The sequence below is a fragment of the Indicator indicator genome, chromosome 18 (genome assembly GCF_027791375.1).
Source record: "Indicator indicator isolate 239-I01 chromosome 18, UM_Iind_1.1, whole genome shotgun sequence".
In the NCBI taxonomy this organism is placed as follows: domain Eukaryota; kingdom Metazoa; phylum Chordata; class Aves; order Piciformes; family Indicatoridae; genus Indicator; species Indicator indicator.
Window position 1 is genome coordinate 13,027,333 of NC_072027.1, and position 23,703 is coordinate 13,051,035.

The following is a 23,703-nucleotide window of genomic DNA, read 5'->3' on the forward strand; positions in this document are numbered from 1 at the left end:
AACCGACACAGATGTCTCGAAAACTGAAACCGCTGGTTATGAAGCAGCAACCTTGCTCATTAGCCTCCACGATAGTCAAATCATCTATAAACCCCGTGTTTAATGGCCAGCCGATGAATAATCAATGTCTCACTTTTCATCTGAGTGTGAAAGTGAGAATAATCTAATAGACCGTCCCCCTGGTTAAAACACGAGGCCTTGGATTCCGCTTCTATTCAGGGCTGATTTATAACCCAATGGAAACCTGATGTAAACATATGATCAATGAGTCCCATCATTGCTGATAATAACCCCCTACCGGCCCACTCCCTCATCTCAAAAGCCATCCCTTTAGGCTATTAGTTTCGTCCAGCTAATCCTCTCTACTACTTCTGCCTGCTGCTTTTACCTTGGCCATCCGTTCAGTCCGGCAGACTCGGAAGTAATTTTATACGCAGCAGAGAGCGGGTGGAATTGATTTTTCACTCAGCGCTCAGTTCCCATCTGAATAATTATCAATTTTACTGCCTCATAAAGGGAAGAGTCAAAATTTCAAATCAATTAAAAAAGAGCTTCTGAGACTACAGAAACTGTGCATGAGAATAAAGGTCAAAGTTGTCAGTGACCTCGGGAGATGATGTCAGATATTAGTACACTGAGTAGTTGACATCAGAGGCACTCAATATGGTATGACTAGTGCTAATGCAAATCATATTTATGCTGACTACTGGAGACCAGCCATTAATATTTAAAAGAGTATGTGAAAGCCTGCATTCAAAATAAATATAACATATTCTGCAGAATCTGAAGTTAATAAAGACAGATTACTGCCTGGTCATATGCTGTGAAGTGAAAGATTACTGCCTATTAGCAGACAAGGTATTACATCAAGATTGCCACAAATGCAGGAAGGTCCTGAGCCCAGGCTGCTGTTCTGTTCTTCACGTTCAGGTCACTTGCACACACAGTGCAATTGTGAGCAAGCTGACAGCCCCACACATTGACTTCATTGCTAATTTTCCTGAAATCCTTATGAGACAGTTAAAACATAAGAATTTGTAAGATAACAAGGGGAAACTTCATATTTGGATAATGATGTCAGTAATAAACATCATTAATGTTCTCACAATATGCTATATACTGCCAAAAATGTATTAGCTACCATTAGTTACTTTTCCCCCTTCAATTAGAACAGTAAATAAATAACAACAGTAACTGTGGTGACTGTATGCTAGGCTCCTTGCAAACAGAAGCATGCCTATTAGGGAAACACAAAGATGACCACACTGATCATCTGCGTTTTGTTAATAACTTCCCTTTTCCTTAAAAGCCTCCAGACGTGCAAAACATGTCTCCTGAAACAAGATCTTTGCAACTGCATTGGGAATCCAGAGAGTCTTGTAAATAGGTATTTTCAAATAGCTTAATGAGATTTTAAGAGAATGTGGCACAGAGCAAATGTGGAACTATGTAGCTATGAACATCCTGATCTCCCTGTAATATACTTGGGCTGTGAGAAGCCTGACAGGGCTGGGAAGGGGAAATTTCTCCTAAGCAGCAGCGCAGCCACTTCCCTTCAGAAGCATGAGATTTAATTTCTATTGTATTTACCTTTTACAGAAAAAATCCCACTGAGTCATGTACTGCAAAATAAAATATTCAAACTCAATAGCATACAACCATTCAATTTACACATTTCATTACCAAAATGTGTGGTTCAATGCCAGAATTTCTTCTTCCTCCTAAAATACTTTAGAGAGCTTTCCTTCCCGTTTGTCTGCAGGAATGTATTGATGATTTCACACAATTATTTTTATGAGCAAAAATTAAATACCAAGTTCCAAGATACTGTACAGCCAACTGTGGCACCTACACTTTTCAGTGCGACAAAACTATCTTCAGTGTTTGGCTGCCATGAGCTGAAGCTACTCAGGGCTGCATATCAGTGGAGGGAGGTTTATTCTGTTACTAAACAGCCAATGCTACTCTGGTGTTCAGTGCCACTAAAAGGAAAAAATTGGAAAAAAAAACAACAACCAAGAAATGTAATAATATCCCACAAAAAAGCCTGCTACTTCACCTGCTGTAGAACTTCTGGGTTCTGCTGCATGAAATGAAGCAATCTCTGTCCATCCTGTGAAATCTCTCTACATCTCAGAGTATTCTTGCCTTCTTTAGCAAGGTGCTTGAAGAGGTAGGTGACAATGTAGTCTAAACTAGTGCAACAGCTGGAGGAGACAACTGTATCTGTGTAAAAAATAAAAGAGTTTTGAAATCGTTTCCATGAAAGAATAATTAATAATGACATTTTATAGTACTTGGAGAGCTCAACTGTAATAATCTCTTTGACATTAGGCTAATCGATACATTGACAAGACTATTTTGTATAGAGGAACTGACTAGCTTTGAAGACTGCTTTTATTAAGACACAGTGGTAATAAACCGTTGCTTCTGAGCAAGTGGATAGCTCCATGCGCTGAAGATCCTGTGAACTCCAGTGAACTCCATTCACAAATGTATGAAAGCAGCTGCACTGTTGTGCACTGGGAAGTGCAGGATGAGGGTTGACACTGTACTAGTATTCAGGTTTACATTCAGAAGGCTCCAGATTCCTGGAAACTAAAATTCTGGTTTGATCTGCTTACTGAAAGGGGAAGGTTGCATCAGCTAGAGCTGTTGTCCAGGCTTCTCTCAAGTAGAGTTTCACAATGTGTCTCTGCCCCAGACATCTTACAGTCTATGCCTGGTGGCAAACAATGATCAAGGGCCATTAAAGATGGCAGAGGGGTGATCACAGAACAGGCAGTGAGTCATTCTGCTTAGCAACTAGTAAGTCAGGTAGGTTCAAGTACATTAAATATGGCTGGTGACAACACATGGCAGTCACTACCAAATACCTTCACATTAAAGTCCCCAAAACTGAACGTCATGACAGCAAAGGAGGATCTTGTTGAAGAGCAGAGGCAAAAGCCACTTTCTATCTGTACTTACTGTTTCTATAAGCAAGGGAGATGAAAAGCTTAAACCTATTTGCAGGGTAAGTATGCCTGCCTGATTTATGGAAGTGATTTTGTTGCTGGGTGTTGCCTGCTGTGCTGCTGCTGTGAGAGGTTTGTGCTTGCTGCCACGCAGCACCATGAGAACAGCACACTGGCCCTTGGTTCTCGTGCACGCTTCTCTCATCTTCCCCCTGTAACCCTTACCCCTGCCCAGCTGCCATCTCCTTCTGGCCTGACATCTGAGATACTCCTTGGCCCCAAGACCAGTGGCTGTGACTTCGACACTTACAACTGTGCTGCTTCCCAGCTCTGGTTCTATCCTCCTGCCCCAAGCGACGTTACAAACTGCTGGTTCCTCAAGACACCAACACCAACTGGAGCTCCTTGTATACATGTGGTGGTTTAACCTGCTGGGTGCAAAGTTCAGCCCTAACTGATACTCTGCAATTTCAAACATCAGATCCAAATGTGTGGAACATTCAGGACTCCATCCTGTTGGCAGTAGCTTCAGATAGAACTTGTCTAGGCCTCTTATAGTTCACAGTATTTATTTTAGATGGGCCACTGGAGTAAGGGATGTGTGGGGGTTGCAAAAGGAATTAAACTGTTAAAATGCTCATTCTGAGGGAAAAGGGATTAGAAGGATCCAATTAAATGTACCTTGAATTCTTTAAACTAGGCTAATTTGGAGGCCTGCCAACGTTGCAGTGTTCATTTAAACACATCCCTCTAGACAATGAAGTATTTTGATCTGTGTCTGTTTAACTCCTTAAACTCTGTGCTGACACTATTAACCCTTCAGCATCTAAAAACTAATTGTATTTTGCTAAGAGTGATTTGAAGTAAACACCAAAGAAGCATTTTACAGGCAAAGAAGATGCAAGTGGTCTCCTAAGACTTGATCTTCTAAAGCAACTAGCTGACTTAGCAGCAGGAGTTGAGACAATCTTACAGCTCACAGAAATGAGCTGGAGCATCTCAAGTCTATCTCCACTGGACCTGTGAGTTTCCAAGGACTGAATGCAGCAGGGCAGGGTGTTAGGATGCATTGCCAGAACAAAGCTGAGGTCAAAGTTATGAGTCTTGCCAAAGTAAAGACTGCAGAATCTGGCACTCATTGTGTTCTCATCCAAAACAGCCCTTCATATAAACTCGAAATGCAATTCATGATGGAATTGAATCACCATCAATAACAAGTGAGAGATTTGAAAATACATATTTCATAGGAGGGCTCTGCTGTATTTCTAAACCAGTGCTTAACTCTATTTCTTTCTAAATTGAATAATACAAAGTAAATCACTATCATCAGTTTACAAAAGAGCAGTAGTTCTAAACATGCTGATACTGTACAAGCAGATATTTTACATTCGACAGTAAGTGATTTTAGCAGGACAGCAGACAGGTCTATGCTATCATTTGCTCATGAGAATCTGATATGAGTGTTAAGAGCTTCTTAAATTTGCCCATAACTATATATCAAATATGCTTCCCTATGCTCATTTTTCCTTTTGATTGCAAGGATATAACAGACAGGGAGCGTCAAGCAAACTCCCTTGAATGACTCTTCTGGGCATGCGGAACCTTCTGCTGGAGCAGAACAGTGTTCTCACTAAATCTTAGCAAGACAAGCCAGCCAGCCAGCCAAATAAATAGAACAAATGAGCTGCAAGGAGCTACCCATTCTGGGCTATGGACAGAAGAAATGAGTGATGAAGACAGAATAAAGACAGGATTCTAAAAGAAACTGGGATGAACTCTTATGATAATCAGGAAAAAAGCAGTTAAATCATGTTTCTCACTGCTGGTCAACTCAGCTCTATCACCTATGAACTAATCATTTGGATCACAAAAGAAGCAGGCTGTGCTTAGAGGAGACATCAAAACCAGCTCCATGTGTGTTAGCACAGATGTAGTGAGAGGTCAGTAGATCTGTCAGACCAACTGAGCTCTCTGGACTCACTTGATGGTGAGGCAGGTGCTGGTGGTGGGCAGGGGACTCTGGCACCAGTCACCATCACAATCATCTAATTCTTTTGGCTGCTTCTTCCGCAGTATGCATTCATTTTGTGTTTAGGGGGCTATCTTCACATGCACTTCTTCATTCTGTGTTTTTGCCTTATGCAGGCAATTGCAATTCAACTGGAAGTTGAGCATGTATGTTAGAATGGGTTCTATTATTTTTAGAAGGCCAACAACTCCCCCAACAACTTGACAATGCCTTTCTGTCTCAACGACAGCAGCATGCTGAAAGGGAATTATTTTTCAACAGTTCATTGACTTTGCTGAATCTCTGCATATGAAAAGATTTTGTTCAGTTTTTCACATACAAGCAAGGAGCAAGAGTTAAGTGGTATTTTCCCTGTCCATCAATTGCTTACAGTTCAATACTGGCTTTATTTGCCTGTGAGACTAAACCTGGAAAGTAAATGGATTTAGCAATTTAACATCTAAATTAGGCAGCAAGACAGAAAAAATGTTTCACTTTTTCCTCAATGAATAGCATACTATACTATTAATCATATGAGAATTAGAAAAGCTTTGCAGAGATTAGTGACAACATGCCAGGCAGACTACATTAAAAGGCTCTGATCCACTGAGTCAGCTGTGAAAAAGCCAGGTAAACACTTTAGAAGAGAACTATTGGAGCGTTTATCCTCACAATAAAAGCTTACATGAGGGCTTCCATTATAGCTGATTTACAGCTAGGTGCTTCAGAAGGAATACAAATTCTTTCACAGTGGTTTCTAAAGCCTGGAATCAAGCAAAGTATTTACTCAGCAATAGAATGAACAGTCCTCAGAAAGGATTGGGAGAATGTTTATCCTACAGCTGACAACGAGAGTCTCAAATGTTTCACATACAGAGAGGGAATAGAGAGAAAAAAGCCAGATACTTTTTTTTTTTCTGTGAAAGAGAAGTGATCTCCTGGTATTTAATTTTTAAAATAAAAAGACAGCTATTTCATTTTTATAAACATTTCTGAAAATGACTTGTATGTTCTAATCAGTTTAAAACACAATTTCCCCTCAGATGGTTCATAGCCCTAAGCCCTACTATTCTTAGATGTTCCAGTGGCACTGATATAATTCAGTGAAAAAAGCAGTGTTTGGATCTACTTACCCATTTTCCAAGAGCAGAAGGATGTATGTGACCAAGTAACACAGAGGAAATAAATTTGTATTTCACTCTCTGACAATTGGTAATGTCCCAAATACCAACATTTTAAAAGAGATAAAACATTTAGAAGACTGAATTAAGAAAATGCAACAAGTAAGTAACTCTAGAGATGATTAAAAATAAATAAATTAAGATCTATGAATTGACCAAAGAGAAGTTCATCTGGATAATGTCATTAGAAGAGCATGGAAAAATATTCAGTTCACTACACGAATGAGGAATTTAATGCCTGACATCAGTATCGATTATTGATACATGCAATATTAAGAACCATGATATTAAGAAAAAATAATCAATGTATCTCATCAACATGAAAGGTAAAAAAGAAGCATTTTTCAGCTGACTACTCATGGAATGTAAGGATTACTCTTTATGTGCAAGAGACATTCACAAAGATTAGGGGCAGAATAGGCACTTGGGCAAAATCAAAAAGTGTTTTGGAAAGCTGGAGAATACAGGTGAGAAATGTAGAGAAAATATGAGTAAGATTCTAAAGGTGGTGGCAGAAACCAAACGGGTTTCTCCAGTCTGACCTCCTACCCAAAACTGGGTCAACATCAGACAGATTCTTCAGGACCTTGTCCAGAATCTAGATCATCTCCAAGGGTGGAGATTTCACATCCTCTCTAGGCAATAGGGAAATAGCCAGGCCTAGATTTAGCAAGTCTTAAAGACTGAAAAACTATTTGAATTTGGAGGTCTCAGGAATAAACAAAGGAAAAAAAAAACAAACAGGGAAGTGAAAACAAACAGAGAAGTGAACATAATAGCTTCTGATAGACTGCAACAAGCCTTCAGTGAAGTCAGGTGAAATTACAAATTCTTACATGCCTTTGTTTTAGTCTTGTGTGGCGTGTGTTTTTTCAGGTACTTTAAGGACATTAGGATGAACTCAAGGAGAGCACTGGCCAAGAAAATCTATGGTGCATGAAATGTGGAAAAAAAAAAAGTGAGCCATGAAAAATTTTGTTCAGTTCTACCAAATCAAAGTTTTCTAAGAAAACATCTATGTTCCTAAAAATTAATAATGCTTCATGGTTATACTCTGATATCTCAACCATGAAAGTTCAAAGTTAAACATTGGAATTCAAACTTTCCTTACTTGCCTTGAGTGAGAAATAAACACTTTTTGATACATAACGCATGAAAGCTGAACCATACAATCATAGAATTGTTGAGGTTGCATGAGACCTTTGAGATCAAGCACAACCACTTGCCTAGAGCTTGCAATCCCACCACTTCTACAGCTTTTACGGATTGCAGACTCACAGATTGCATTGGGTTGGAAGGCACTCTCAACCCCCTGCACTTAGCAGGGGCACCTCCAAGCAAAGCAGGCTGCCCAGGACCACAGCAAGTCTGATCTTAGATGTCTTCAGGGACAGGGCCTCAACCACGCCCTTGGGCAACGTGTTTCAGTATTTCACCACTCTCATTCTATGGAACTTCCTCCAGATGTCCAACCTAAATCTACCCTGCTCCAGTTTCAAACTATTGCCCCTCATCCTATCACCACAGGCCCTTCTAAACAGTCCTTCCTCAGCCTTCCTGTAGGCCCCCTTCAAATATCAAAATGCAGCCGGTAAGGTCTCCCTGGAGCCTTCTCCTCTCCAGGCTGAAAAGCCCCAATTTCTTTAGCCTATCTTCATATGAGAGGTGCTCCAGCCCTCTCACCATCTTGGTGGCCCTCCTCTGGATCTGCTCCTACAGGTCCATGTCTCTCTTGTGTTGGGGGCCCCAGAGCTGAACACAGCACTCCAGGTAAGGTCTCACCAGAGCAGAGTAGAGTGGCAGAATCACCTCTCTTGACCTTCTGGCCATCCTGCTTTGGATGCAGCCCAGGATGCAATTTGTCTCCACTGCATTTTCTTCTCTCTCTTTTTTTAAATCCAAATTCAAACAGAGTTTCCAAGATGGTTAAACTTGGCATGCTAATGAATTATCCAAATGAATCAAAACAGTATCTCAGATGGAGGAGATGCAATGTGGAATGCTAGCAGAGACTGATAAACTGACTTCAGTCAAGCTGAAGTTCAGTCCAATATATCCATCTGCAAAGGATCAACAGGCAGACTCCCAGCAGCACCAACCTACAGGCAGGAACTGCTGCACTGTACAGTGTACAGGTGGCAAAGCACTTAAAAGATCTAGGAGAAGATGGATTTCAGCATTAAATGATAACATGACCTGAATATTTCTTTACTACCGTTGCTTAGCTATTCACTACTCATTTTCTCTCTGAGATTTGTTTCCCTCTTGCAGCAAAACCTGCTGAATGTGCTTGACTTTGCAAATGTTTTGTGAGTCTTGGTGCATTCAGGCATTCCTGGGGCTTGGCTGACACTTGGTCATGAGAAACACCAGCTACTACAAGAGTAAACATCTCTACACACTAACTTCATATTCTTATTTCTTTTTCCTTAACAACCATCTTAATCAATAAATATGACTGTAAGGTTTTGAACAGCTTCTCAGTCAGAAACCATCTAAATGCAAGGTATTTCTAGGTGACTGGAACGTAATTGCATGATTTCCACACCCATCCCCCAAATGCTGTCTCCTTCTCCAAATTCCAAATGACTTCAGGCTACCAGCCCTTCCAATCCAAACATCTGGACAGTCATCTGGGTAGAAAGTAGAAACTAAACCATGCAAGAGAATGAAATGAATTGCAATTGGTGTGCTGTGTTTTTATTGTTACTCCAACTATGCTTCTGTTGCACCAATTCTCCTCTAAAGTATATTCAGGAAGTACTGAAAAATGAGCTGCTTATTTTCTTGGACAAATATCTCCAATTGTATCACAAGTGTGCAGAACAAGCATTATTTATACAACAGCCATGTTGATCAAATAAACCCAAAACCCCATAGATTCCTGTACACATATTAATACATTTTATGTCTGAATAACAAACGCATGAATTTGCAGTACAGTCCTAGTGGAGGCACATTATACATTTAACAATTCTGGCTTGTAGGAAAGACAATTTAATAGTACTATCTGTAAAAACCTACAGGTTAGATGTTAGAAGAACTTGGCCCCACTAGCCAAAATAGCCACAGTCTTCAAATGTTCAACAGCCAGCATCTTCCACTGCCATTAACTTTTAACACATGCTTCTTTGAAAATCTTAAACAGCCAAATATTTGAATTCTTTCTTTAGCCAAGTGTAAAGTAATTCTTACCTACTGCACTAAGTCCTTCAGATATTGAGGTAAAAATATAGATTAGGATGTGAGGTTCTAAACTGGTGATGAAGCTCATATGATCTTGGGTCAGACACTCCAAAAGAGGGTAATAAGACTGGCTTAGTTTCCGGTATTGCTGAAAAAAAAGAGTAGACATTCACAGAAAATACAGATGTCACCACTGACTAATATTAACAATGCCAACAGATGACAGAAGAATGGTCTGACAGATTTTATATCTGATAAATTCTAATTTAGCCATTAAATCAGAATATTTATGGAGACAAACATTTTCTTGTGACAGTAGATTTTAGCTTTTCAAACGTACCATAGGATACAGACTCAAAAGTTCCAAATAAGACAACAATGGTGTCTGGCTCCTACATTCTACACAGCTATCAGTCTAGTAAAAGCAGTACAACACTGTGTCCAGGGTGTCAGCCTGACATGGTCACTGCTCGTATCTTACATTTTGCAGGAAATCTTACGAAGATTTATCACAGATTTCCCCAAATCATTTCAGAGATGGATTTTTTTGTGTGTGTGTGCTTAAGTGAAGTCCCAGATCAGGCTCTGAGTGGGCAATTGCTTGAACCTATTGGCTCAATCAGCAACTTACCCTTCAGGACTGGTATTTTGGGCATTTGTTGCTGGATGGCTAGGAATGTGCCAACTATGCACATTTTACTATACAACCAGTACGTGGACTTTAATTGAGAATAACTTTTCAGTTTCAAGGATTAACTTTATGTGGCAAGGATAAATCTGGGTATTAACCATCCTTAACTATCCATAATTTGTCCTTTCCTGCAACAAAATGACAGATCTGAACTAAAGTGTCACAAAGAAAATGCCACAGTTCAAATTCAGGCTGATACTGCATAAGATCTGTTGTCTACCCACACAGAAGTGGGAACATAGTGTACTTCAAAATTAAAGTTTGTATTTTATGGGGAATACACAGTGACAATTTTCAGACTCAAACTAATTGAAGAGTAGCTGAATACGTGAGGATGTTTTACAGTGCATGTAGGCAACCTAAATGAGTTTGCAAATCTAGAAAACGGGAAAAAAATGCCTCTCTCTCTTCTATGACAAGCCTAGTAAATATTCTGGAAAAACTCCCCTTTCACATGGCACTTCAGTCATACCTGTATTTTAGATGTCACTATACAAATAAATTCAAGTCATTGAACTGGAAACTACTTAAGCTGTTCTAGATCCCTCTGTCTCATTATAACAATACAAAGCCTGTGGTGCTGTTATTTCATATTTCATGTAAAGACTCCCAAGATGAATCATTGCTTACTAGCAAGTCACTGTGGGATACTGAAAGCAGCATTTTGACAAAGGCCTGAAGTACATTGTCAAAGTGGTTGTCCCCGTACAACTTGAAGACGCCAAAGCTGACATAATTTCCACATAAGGCAGATTTGAGTGCAGAGTAACAGATGGAAATGCCCTTGAGTTTCAACGGATAAACCTGATCTTTTGACAAAGTCCCAAGAGAGAGGATCTGATTACCTGTTTTCATAAAAAGAAAGAAAGAGAGAGACTTACATAAGCAGCTGCAAATCTACATTATTTTAATGGCACTATCCACACTTATTTTTGTTGTCTTTACTATTTCATTACCATTTAGAAGAAAAATTGTTTCTGCATTTGCTGGGAAAGATCCGTTACGTAAGCATGACTAGAGCTAAAAAGCCACTAAGGAAGTAGTATGCAAAATTTAAAATACAAGCTGTGGAATTCCTGCCATTGATGTGCGGCCAGACCATGACTGTGTCTATCAGCATGAATTCCTTAACCTAAACAGAGTCACAACACATGGTTTTATAGCTTCTCACGCTGCAGCAAAGCCCAGTTTTGATCCATTACCATGATGGTCTCTTGGGATGGTTACTTATGTATGTACACACTAAATACCTCCCTCAGAAAACAAATCTGCCCATTACAAAACCCTCTATTTTACCAGTCACAGATGGGAATGACTTTTTAATTAAATTTCATGTTTAGAATGTAAAAAGAGCAGCTAACAGTAAATATTTGCTGCTGCCATTAACAGGCAGTAGTGACTTTTGGATCCACTCTGCAGCACTGCAGTAGATCCCGCTGCAATCCTCTGCACAAATCTAATTACTCACAAGGCCTCATTACCAAGTTTTCTTAGTATCCTGCAAAAAATTGAATGCTCATCTTCACAGCACTCCAGAGTTAGTTTGCCTTCATGACATTTTTTTTTTAACCTGAGTAATTCATGAAAGTGAGCTAAAACAGCAGAATGAAAACTGTAGACTAAGAGCCTAATAGCAGCCTTCCAGTACCTGAAGGGTGTCTACAAGAAGGCTGCAGAGGAACTGTTTACAAAGACCTGGAGTGATAGGACAAAAGGCAATAGTTTGAGATTAAAGAAGCATAGATTTAGATTGGATATTAGGAACAAGTTCTTTACCATGAGGGTGATAGAACACTGGAGGTAGTTGAGGCCCTGTCCCTGAAGACATTCAAGGTTAGGCATGGCAAGGCTCTGGGCAACCTGATCTAGTGGAGGATGCCCCTTCTGACTGTACGGAGCTTGGACAAGATGACCTTTGGAGGTCCCTTCCAACCCAAACCATTCTATGATTCAGTTTTTCCATGAAGTAGCCTTACTAGGTTGACCCCATCTGATGACCTTGATAAGCCTGACCTGCACAAAACCCACGTGCCAGGTGTTCACTGTGTTACTACTAATCACTCTTGGCAATTTTAACTATAGAAAAGTCACATAACACTATGTTTTTACAAGTATTGCTACAAATAAAAGCACAACAGTCTACAGCTCGCATGCGTGGATCATCAGTTTTCTGTCCAACCTAGTTGTCATGGCTATGAGATGCCAACTTGGTTCAAGGAGCAATGAAATGAACTGGACATTAACTATTTGCAATTCCAAATACTGGCAGTTGAGTGGTGTAGTTAAGACAACTCAGTTTTAGTTTTTTAATAGGCAGCTTAGAAATGCCCCTTAAAACCTTGCCTGAGGTGACACAGCTCTCATCAGTTGTGCAGTATTGTTTAATACACATGGAGGGCTAATATTAAGCTAGGTCTGTCTCTGAACAACTCTCTTTTCTACCCATGCACATTTCCACCTACAAATCATATACCTGCCTTATTTTAATTCTTTTCCTTAATGCTATTATTACTGACAATGAGGCTTTTACATGGTATAATTAGAAAAACAAGGGGGAAAGGCTTGTTTATCAACACCCAATGCATCAAAGGATCAGCCATTTGGTATCTGTTGATGCAGAGAAGGAAAAGCCTAAGTTACTGTTTAAAACATGTGTTGTTCACCAGTTCTAGCAAGTACAAGACAATTTATCCATCAAGCTGTGAAGAAAAAGCAGATGGACAAAAAAAGACTGGGAGTATGATCAGGTTTTGCTTAGAAGTAGGGTCTGTAAGAGGTTGGAAAGGATTTCAATCACTAGAATTATGGAAGGGAGAAGAATCAAGTGTTTAGCTAGGAAAGATGGTCACTTACAATCAAAATTAAGCACTCTTAATTCAAAATAAAATAAGATAATAAAAGGACAGAATGGTTTTATACTATAAATGGTCATATGAGCACTTCTACTACCCTGAATGATGTAGGCATGAACTGGGGAAAAGGGTCGATTTCCAGGGGCTACTACAGCATAGAAACTCATTCAAAAAAAAAAAAAATGTCTTTTAGAGTACCTGGATGTTAAGTTATTGTATTTGCTGAGAAATTACACTTAAATAAAATTCAAGATGAACACAAATTAGGTTCCTACACTGCCCCCTTTAAGATATCCCAGCCAGATCATCTTAATTGGCATTAATCTTTTTGACAAGACCCAGTCTGGTTAGTAAGAAGATCAGAGAACTTCCAACAAAGAAAAATAAAAAGAAATACAAACCTTTGTCTGTGGGCTGAAGTGGGAAGGTGCACACTATTTTCGTAAGACACTTATGTAAATGGTGCACAATTCTTAGGGCCAAACCAAGACATTAAGGTAAGTGTGCTGTGAACTAACCTTATCTGCTCTTCTCCGCTATTATATTCTCAGAAAAGCTCTGCTTTAATAAAACAAATATATATCTGGCTTCAAAAGTAAGCAAAGTTCTGGATCCAAGCAAGTCAGAGCCTTGGATTTATAGCTGAGCTGTCCAAGCACAATATCATGCAGTCCCAGCTCCTTGAAGTACTTGGTGTAATATGCAACAACAGATGGAAAGAGCTTTGTAGGTGTCAACAAGGCAATTATGTACTTAATATGGAAATTAATTGGAAGTGGATTGAAAAAACGGATGATGAGGAAAGAAGGTAGAAAAGCCCTAGAAATGCCTCAGCCTGGGAACATGGATTCTAGAATGTATCTATGCACTGGTGCATAGAACTATTGTTCTTATTACTCTACCAAAAAAAAAAAAATCTATCACAGTATAATTAAAACTTTAAGTCCATTGATCATCAGGAAGCAGTCACTACAGGAAGGCACAAGCCCACTCCATCACACAGCCTCACCCCCGGGCAGGCTCAGCACAAGAGGAATTCGGTGCCCATCCCTCCTAATGAAAACGCTGAGAAGAATTTGGGCCTAGGGTGAGATTAAAAGCTGCTTTTTGCAAGTGGACAGAGTCCACAGAGAACTGGTCTGTGTTTGCCAGCTCATTTTAAAAGGGCCTAAGAGTGGGAGCAGTGGATTTCCAATTAGCAGCAGAGGTGAAAGACCACGCAGTGCCTGTTACCAGTGCCCCAAGCCATCAGCCTAAGATCCAAGGGATGCAGAGCAAGACCAAAGACCAGTGTTTCAGCATTAGTTATTGAAAAAATATGAAGCACAGTGCTATGTCTGACGAGATAAAAAAAAAGAATGATCTACTTGTAACACTTAGCAGGAGCTTCAGGGGAATATTTTTACACACCATGGATACTACTGAACATAAACTAATTTACCGGGGTACTTGGAAACAGGTCAAGAAAAACTCCTCAGCTACTGAGGGTATGCTTACATTTATAATTCTTGTAGTGGAGGGTCAAAATACAATTGTGCAAACTTCTATTGTTAAAATAAACAATTTAATAGAAATTATATCAGAAAAAAGCGACCTTTGACATGCTGAATTTAAAACCTGTGTTTGAAATTGTTAACTCCTGTCAAAACAAAAACTCTGCAAAGGCCAATCAGCGAAGCTTCAGTGTTAGGACTGAGTTAAAAAAATCAAATTAAAAAAAAATTCAACTTGCACCAATTTTGTCTTAATGTTAGAGAAACTGTATCACACAATCTTAAAATATACTGACTTTCAAAATTCTCAATAATTTCCTTTAATGCAACATTTTGCCCTGCATTTGATGTTTCACTTACATGTTGAAACTCTCCAAGCCTCAGACGTGATACAAAATTATGACAGGAATAAGAAAAGGGATTTTAAGGTATTGGGTAAAACTGCTAGATACAAAATAAGGGTTTGAATTGGCTGACAATTTAAGCATTCCATTACCCAACGACTCCTCGGTACATAAACAAAGGAGCTGGAAGGAAAAGTCTGCATATGCAGAGAGGGAATACAAAGGCAGCAAAGCCAACGGTGGGCTGCTCTGACCGCAGATAACATCACCATGGAGTCCCACAGGCAATATGCACCAGAGCTCTTTGCACAGCTCATTCCCTCACTCCCTCCTAGATGCGGGAGCATGTCAGGACAGGCAGCTTTCCTTTCAGTTCTCCTCCTTAATTGCTTTTACAGTAGAAGCTATAATACAAAAATGATTTCCTTATGGCTGAGTTTCATTTAAGCAGGGCTCGTTCTAGATTTCAGTCCAATAAGCTCTATGTATAATAATACAACTAAATCTTGTTTTAGCATGTGTGAATTAGATGAAGATAAAAAAAGACCTGGGTGAGATTAAACAAAGGTTGTGAAAATTTATCACGTTTATAGAGAAAAAGTAGGTTTTGCCTTTTCCCCTTTCCTATTTTATTATTCACCACTGCCCCATAAAGCTGGGTTGGAATGTATGCTTTCCAAGCACTCAGAATGCTAGGGCAGGATAAAGAAGTGGCCATATACAGAAAACAAAAGGAAACCATGAATTATAAAGATGAGAACAAGCTTTAAAAAGTGATTTTTTTTAAAGCTTCCACGACAACAAAATACGCACAAAACCTCTCCAGTCAGCACAATGGGCATGCACAGCTCCAGGATAATTCGTCAGAAGAAACCGATTATGAAATCTGAGTTTGTAATGAAGAGCAATGTATTCTGGAACCTCTGTCACAACAGAAAGGAGAGCAGAGGCCAGTGAGCACTCCCCCTGGAAGCCAAGATGCTGATCAGAAATACCTGTTATAAAGCAAGAATTAGTTTAACCAAAATTCTGAGGAAGAGCTGTTATCTTAGAAAGTTGCTGGCACTGAATGGATCACCACACTAAGTTTTGAAGTACACATTCTGGAAGCAATTTAAAGCTCATTAGGAATAATTGTGTCTGGCTACTGGAAAATGTGGTAAAATTTAATCCACATCCAAATGCTACCTGGGCTGTGAGAACAGGAAATTGTTTTGTGCTACTGTGGCTAACCTCATTGCTGACCTTGAGCAGTAACTGCTACAACAGCTGAAAGCTGAAGCAAAATTAAAAACTTACATCAAAGTATATCATGACAGAATGTAGATAAATAAAAACAGCATATTGAAAATATTATTTTTATGTCAGGCTCCTATAATGAAAGGGAAGAGGTTTACTAAAATGTAAAGAAACCACAGAACAACAACAGATGGTCCCAAGATGCACCGAAACATCGCTCCTGTACAACTGGGAGTTCAAAAGCACATAGTAAGGAGACTTGTACATACAGAATTAAAAGTGAAATATACTGGGGATGAAGAATGGTGGACTCTGCTATTCCAAGTCCTTTCAATTGTCTCCTCTTCAGCTGTTTATTTTAAATCACTCTCTCACTCCGTCAGACTGGCTCTAGCCATAATAATGGACAAGCCACAACACCCCTTGCCAAGCAGCTGCAGAGTCCTAACAAGGATAATTGACTAAGTGCTTTTTGCATCCTAGGTCAGGCTTTACATCTTGCAAATATATAATGTTTGTAAAGACATCTTAGCCTTCAGCACTGTATCAGTAGCAGCAATAAATGAGCAGAAAGTCAGGACACAGGAGCGCTGCCTTCATTGCAAAGCTGGATCTGTTAAGCAGAATTAAACACTGTCTGAGGTGCCAATTTTTAAAACAACAAAGAATTATTTTAAATTTTACTCACTGACAACTGAAGATGTTTAGCATATCTTAAAAATAGGCCTTTTGGAGTTTTTTCTGCTCTGCACTCAAATATATGAAATCACTATATTCACAGATTGCATTGGGTTGGAAGGGACCCTCAAAGGTCATCTTCTTCAACCCCATGCACTCAGCAAGGACACCTCCAACTAGACCAGGATGCCCAGAGCCACACTGAGTTTCATCCTGAATGTCTCCAGGGACAGGGCCTCAACCACATTCCTGGGCAACCTGTTCCGGTATTTCACCTCTCCCATTGTAAAGAACTTCCTCCTGATGTCCAACCTAAACCTACCCTATGACAGTTTCAAAACACTGCCTCTTGTCCAGTCACCACAAGCCCTTTTGAACAGTCCTTCCCCAGACTTCCTGTAGGTCCTCTTCAGATATTGAAATGCAGCCCTAAGGTCTCCCTGGAGTCTTTCCCATACTGAGCAGCCCCAGTTCTTTCAACCTGCCTTCACAGGAGAGGTGCTCCAGACCTCTGATCATCTTAGTGGCCCTCCTCTGGACCTGCTCCTGCAGATGTATGTCTCTCTTGTGTTAGGGCCCCAGAGCTGGACACAGCACTCCAGGTGAGGGTCTCAGCAGGGCAGAGTGGCAGAATCACCCCTCTGATCTGCTGGTCACACTTCTTTTGATGTGCCAGTCTAGAGAAGAGCATATGCTTTAGTTTAGAATTAAAGAGATTCCAGCATCCATACTTAATGTTCAGATATATTCTCACTTCAGAAATACAGCTATACCCTTTTCCTCCTGCTTTTGTTTTCAGCCCAAGCGCAGACCTTACAGTACATACAGACAGTAAATGGAGGCATCTTTTGGGCATAAATAGGTATCACAGAAGATAGAAAGAAAGCAATAAGCCAGGTTACCTAATGTCACCTGATGCTGGTGAGATCACCTGATGCCACCTCTCTTCAGGTACTAATTCCTTGTCTAAGTGTTGACATGACAAGAGACATATTTCAGATCACATTTTTGTATAACTATATGTTTATGTAGCAAAAAGACTGCCAGTGGACCACAGCCATAACTGGAAATTTTCCTGTGTAGTCTGGTGCAGGTGCAATTTCTGAAAATCACACTTTTGCTGACATTTTCTGTCTGCCATTACATGTGAGAGAGAAAAAGGAAAAAAAACTCTTCTAAAACAAATTTCATTTGTTAATGGAATTATGATACAAAATTAAGCATATTTTCATTTATTGTTTGCATGTTACATTTGCTAAGAAAGAGGAGTTACCAGGCCAGGCTACACTGCCTGCAGGAGAGGGAGCAAGTCCTTCCCTGGAGAGCTACTGAGCTATGGAAAAGGAAACACTCGCTGTCAAGAGCATGGCAAGGAAGAGAGGTGACAAGCAGGTGGAAGCCTGGTGTTCAGACAGAGGTTGCCAAGAGGAGTGAACAAAGCCAGGTCTCCAGGTGATGAAGAGTTTCTTAGGATTGGGAGGAGGCTGGGATTGTTTATGCCAATTTATTTGGTCAACAGATTAACTAAAGCCAAGACTAAAAGCAAGGATCTTCCCACCAGGACAGTGTGATGAAAGAAAGACATGTTTGCTTCCACTTTTCCCCCCTCTGTCTCGTGTCATCACTTGGTGTTTCTCTCATGTTAAAAAGACAATTATTATAGTGTGGATTTCAATCAAATCTGTCTTGAGTTTCAGGTGATTTTTTTGATCAGCTTTGAGGAGCTCACTCAAAGCTGCATGCACATACAAGAGGTTGGGCTGGCTTGGTAAGATAAATGAGCATATACTGTCTGTTGGCATCTCTTGACATTTACTGTGCTTCATCTGTTTTTCTCTCTAATGCTTCAGCTGTAAAATCAGGCCGAATTTGAGAATCTCAGCTATTTTCAGAATCTTAATTTACTTGCAGTAGTGGTACAGCAGCAAAGATGAAAACTGAACCCATGGATTAGAAGGCAAGTAGAGGTTCATTCTGTTAACCGAACCACACAATTTCTGTAGGTTGTGGGGCTGGCAACATTGCTCCAAAGTGAGTTTTATGTCCATCACTTTATTTTTCCTCAGATATCTGCCAAGACTATATATGCTTAAAAATCCCCTCGTGGATTAAAGTTTTCCTTAAAAGCACAATTATTAAGATTTTCAGGAGCAGATTTGAAATTAATGCAAAAATCCCTTAATATCAGGTTTTTTTAATAGGATTTTTTATGTACAACAGATCACACAGAACTAATGAATCCTCACGACAGAGTTCCAGAAGAGTTTTATCTTTCTGTATACTGGGATGGAAACCTCATAAACCAGTAATTGGTGCTAAAAGCAGAAAACGTTAACAGGAATTATTCAAAGCTGATTAATTTAGTATCCTAAAATACTTACAGTGTGTAATAAAACTTTCCCAGACTGTAAGTCAGTGGCCAGTTCAGAAATAGTTGTAGCAGTGTGAAATAGTGCTGATCTGGGATGTTTATTCCAGTGCCCACAGCTGAGCCACGGGGATGGCCAGGCCAGTGCTGCCCATCTGTGCCCGTGCTGAGCCAGCTGGATTATGTGAGCTCTCTGCTCTCAGCAGCCAATGCAGCCCACCACGCCGGGAGGGCTTTCATAGCGACTCTGCAGTCAGTCCAGTCCTGCAGTAAGTGCTGGCAATCATTCACAGAAAACAAAACCTAAACAACTCCTCTAAATGTCACACTGAAGTAGTGGAAAGATCGCTTATGGGACCCTTTCAGGCACTGATAACATGTAAAGCAAAATGAAAAAAATCCAACCCATACATATATTGAGTAGAGGCTTTCTCCCGTATCTACATCCTTCCTCCATTTTAATTGTTAGGTGATTTAAATTTTTTCTTTTGAAGGACATTAAGAACAGTTCTCCTCTTAAGCCTGTATTGAGCAAAATATCATCTTCCCACAGGAGAACAGTTATGAAAAACACAAAAGAAAAGCAGAAAAGAAAGCTCCTGTGGTTGTTTTACTTCTTTTTATGGCACACATCTCCATGTACTTGCCACATGAGTGTCTTTCACACAACGTAGCAAAGAGGGCAACATGCTTAGAAAAGGGCTTCAATAGGCTTTAGGGTTCCACTGCTTAGTTTTACATCTTTGTTCTGCACTGTCCTCAAATTTCCTTTTACACTGCCTAACTAAATTCTAGCATGAGCCTGAAATGTTGTCTGGTCCTTATGTGTGAGAGATGGCAATACTTTGGGGCTGAGAACTCAATGAACTTTGCACACACACACACACACACACACACACACACACTAAAAAGCTGCATGTGAAAGCAAAGGGTTTCTTTACAAAGTGTTTTTTAGACATGAATTAAGAACGAAGCAGGCTGAAACCAACCAGTATGGTTTACTCAACAAGGTTTATAAACTGGATGCCAACAACATGAGCTGACAATGTGTGCTTGTAGCCCAGAAGGCCAACTGTGTCCTGGGCTGCATTGAAAGCAGTGTGACCAACAGGATGGGGGGGAGGGGGAGGGGATTCTGCCCTTTTATTCTGCTCTTGTGATACTCCACCTGGAGTACTGTGTCCAGTTATAGTGCCCGCAGCACAAGGACATGGAACTATTGGAGCAGGTCCAGAGGAGAGCTGTGAAGATGATCTGAGGGCTGGAGCACCTCTGTTATGGGGACAGGCTGAGAGAGTTGGGCTTGTTCAGCCTGGAGAGGACAAGACTCTAGAGAGACCTTAGAGAAGCCTTCCAGTACCTGAAGAGAGCCTACAAGAAAGCCAGGGATGGACTTTTTACAAGGGCTTGTAGTGATAGGACAAGGGGCAACGGCTTTAAACTGGAGGAGGGCAGATTTAGACTAGGTATTAGGAAGAAATGTTTTACAGTGAGGGTGGTGAGACACTGAAACTGGTTGCCCAGGGAGGTTGTGGGTGCTCCCTTCCCGAAGGCATTCAAGGCCAGGCTGGATGAGGCCTTGAGCAATCTGGTCTGGTGGAAGGTGTCCCTGCCCATGGCACGCAACTGGATGGCCTTTAAGGTCCCATTCAACCTAAACCATTGTACGAAACTACAAACTGAGATGAACTGATGCCAAATAATGGGGTATGGGTTTCCTAAGGGCAGAAAGGATGGGAAAGGCTGAATGAAAGAAAAAAAAAATTAAAAGAAAATATAATTGCAATGGAATCAGGTACCATAAGACACCTAGGGCTGAAACATCATCATGAGTACAGGGCTGGTTGGTGGTTTTTTTTTAAATCATCAAAAGAAAGTTTACAGCAATCGGCTGTAAACAAAGGCTAACAGAAATTGAGTAGTAAAATCTAAAAGTTCACCTTTTTTTCCACAGATTGAAAGCCTTATTTTTTATTTTGTTTAATTGTTCTATCAAATTTACCTAGAGAAAAAATTGGGCTTGCTGACTACATGGGGTATATAAAAGAGAAACCAAAAAACGATTCTGCAAGGATTGAGAGTTACTTGGCTGTAATTTTTTCTGTCATAAGCAAATGCTTTATGCATTCTGCATATACTGTTTCCATGCCCTACAGATCAAATACAAAATTGCATTTGAAGGTTGTGGTTTTTTTTTTATATTCAGGCAGTAATGTAACACAGTTTCCTGACTCAAAATGCAACTTGAAGGCAGTAAAAGCAAATATGATGCACACATTTTCTTTCTTTAAAAGAAATAAGACATTTTCCTGTTTACACAAACTACAAATGAGGTTGCTGTACAAAAACTTGTTAATGTTCCTTTCAAAATATTTAGGAAGCAAAACTATAAGCTACAAAGTTAGCTGGAGTGTAATATAAACTGTGGGCGTCAAAGACCTGTTGCAGTTGCACACATGAGTGGGAGTAGTAAAATGGAGCAACTTATAAACACTTTTAACAGTGCTTTAGGGTAAAGCTGTTTTGGTTCTCTTATGTTTTGGAACTGCTGAAATAGAATTTGAATACATAAATCAACCCACATCTATCAGTCAGTAGCCTAGCTCAAACACCTCTTGAGCATTTCTATCTTCACTGAAATGTTTATAGAGTTGCTAGAAGAAAGGGATTCAAGTTTAAAAAGAGATGGAAGCAACAATGCTACAGAAACGGGCCCTGATCTGTGCAAGTCAGTGAGCTCCAAAGGTCTGCTGTGCAAGCTCTGCACTCTACAAAGGGATGACACTGGCTGCAGCACCTGACAGTCCTGCTACCTATTCCACAAACCCATCAGTGTTCAGCACTATGAACCAGAGGGTTTTTATATCACAAGACAGGCAAAGAACTACACTGCAGAGGAAACATTAATGGATACCTACCATAGGTACAAATCATTTTACTAGCTTCTCTAAAGAGAAGAATTCCATTCGGAGATGAGACATCAAAATTTAAACGTTGTGATCTAAAAAATAACAGCAAAAATATTCAGAAGGTCATTGAAGAAGAAAGCTGCAATGGATTCTTTCCTAAACCAAACCCCATATTTCCTGATAACAAGTACAGTTATTTGATAGCCTGATTCTGGCTTCCAGTATGCAGCTGTGGTTATCTCCATGTGTTGCCAAAGAAACACTCCTATGTCAAAGCTATTTTAACCAGCCAAGTTGACCAGATAGTACATACACAGCTTTCAGTGGCAGGTGAACACCTTTTGTGCCTGTATACAGTTCAGAAGAATGCTACAAAGGTTCTATAACCTATGGAACTGGATTGGAACTAGCTAGAAGAGTTGAATTGCAAAAGACACTCTGAGGGACTTGTGATTTTACAGGCACCTATGTAAGCTGCTTGGCTTACGGCAGAATTTAGTCTGCAGCAAGCCTTAACAAAAGACAATTTTTGGATAGTTAGAACCAATATTTATCCCTGGTTAAAACACACGCTTCCACTAACACTGAATATAAAGTCACAGTGGCTTCTCGCATACATTCCTGTAATTAATCTCTACCAGTTGATTTTTAACATCGCTCACTTTGGTAAAGAAATACAACGACACTGAAAGCTGAGCTCTGCTTGTCAATTGTGCTCCAGAATCCAAAAGTGGCAGTCTTAAAGTGCAGGTTAGACAGCATGAGGCTAAGCAAAACATAAGACAGATGGCACAGAGACTGCATACCAGTGCAATATTCATCACTTCTCTGATTTTCACATGCTGCTTACCTGTTTTGCATGAATTCTGCCATGAGCTTCAAGATAGGGGTTGTGCAGGCAGGTTCCTGGTACCACAGTTCAATAGCTCGTTGCAGGACAGACATGTAGGCAGGGTATCTTCCCCAAACTGAGTTAAGGAGTACACAGACAAAATGATGTCGTGAAAAACAACCTGGAAGGCTGAAGCACCTGTCCTATGAAGACAGGCTGAAAGAACTGGGGCTGTTCAGCCTGGAGAAGAGAAGGCTCTTAGAGACCTTAGAGCTGTATTTCAACACCTGAAGGGGACCTACAGAAAGGCTGAGGAAGGACTGTTTAGAAGGGCCTGTGATGATAGGATGAGGGGCAATGGTTTGAAACTGGAGGAGGGCAGACTTAAGTTGGACATCAGGAGGAAGTTCTTCACAATGAAAGTGGTAAAATACTGCAACAGGTTGCCCAGAGATGTGGCTGAGGCCCCATCCTTGAAGGCATTCAAGATCAGATTCGATGTGGCCCTAGGCAGCCTGATCTAATTGGAGGTATCCCTGCGGACTGCAGGGGGCTTGGACAAGATGACCTTTGAGGGTCCCTTCCAACCCAGTGCAATCTGTGAATCTGTGAACTTTCCCTGAAATTGTATGACACTATCAGAGGGTGGGCCACATACAGACCTTGTCATTCTGACACTGTCAGGACTTAAAAACTTCAGCAAATCTCTGCTTAGAAATCTAAGTCCTTTAGAAATGTTAATGGTTAACTGGGAAACAGTTAATGGACCAGAGCTGTGATGAAGGAAATGAAAGCATTTGGTATAGATGAAACTAACCTGTAAGTACATATATAAAATGAGGTTTTAATGAATGGCATAACTCATAAATGGCAATTTGATTTAAAAACCCCACAAATTTACATACAAAGCACACCCTGGCCCCCAGATTTCAGTGTCACCTCATATAAATTATATTTGCTATATA

The 23,703-nt window shown here is 40.2% G+C and overlaps 1 protein-coding gene across 1 annotated transcript in view; it reads right to left on the minus strand.

The window, feature by feature from the left end:
* Positions 1–23,703, minus strand: part of RANBP17 (RAN binding protein 17) — a 149,492-nt gene that overhangs the window by 21,366 nt on the left and 104,423 nt on the right. The window contains exons 20-24 of the mRNA XM_054389044.1: positions 22,757–22,864; positions 21,916–21,998; positions 10,654–10,868; positions 9,342–9,480; positions 2,060–2,226 (exon numbers count right to left, since the gene is read on the minus strand). Of these exons, the coding sequence (XP_054245019.1) occupies positions 2,060–2,226; positions 9,342–9,480; positions 10,654–10,868; positions 21,916–21,998; positions 22,757–22,864 (712 nt within the window). The remainder of the gene's footprint in view (positions 1–2,059; positions 2,227–9,341; positions 9,481–10,653; positions 10,869–21,915; positions 21,999–22,756; positions 22,865–23,703) is intronic.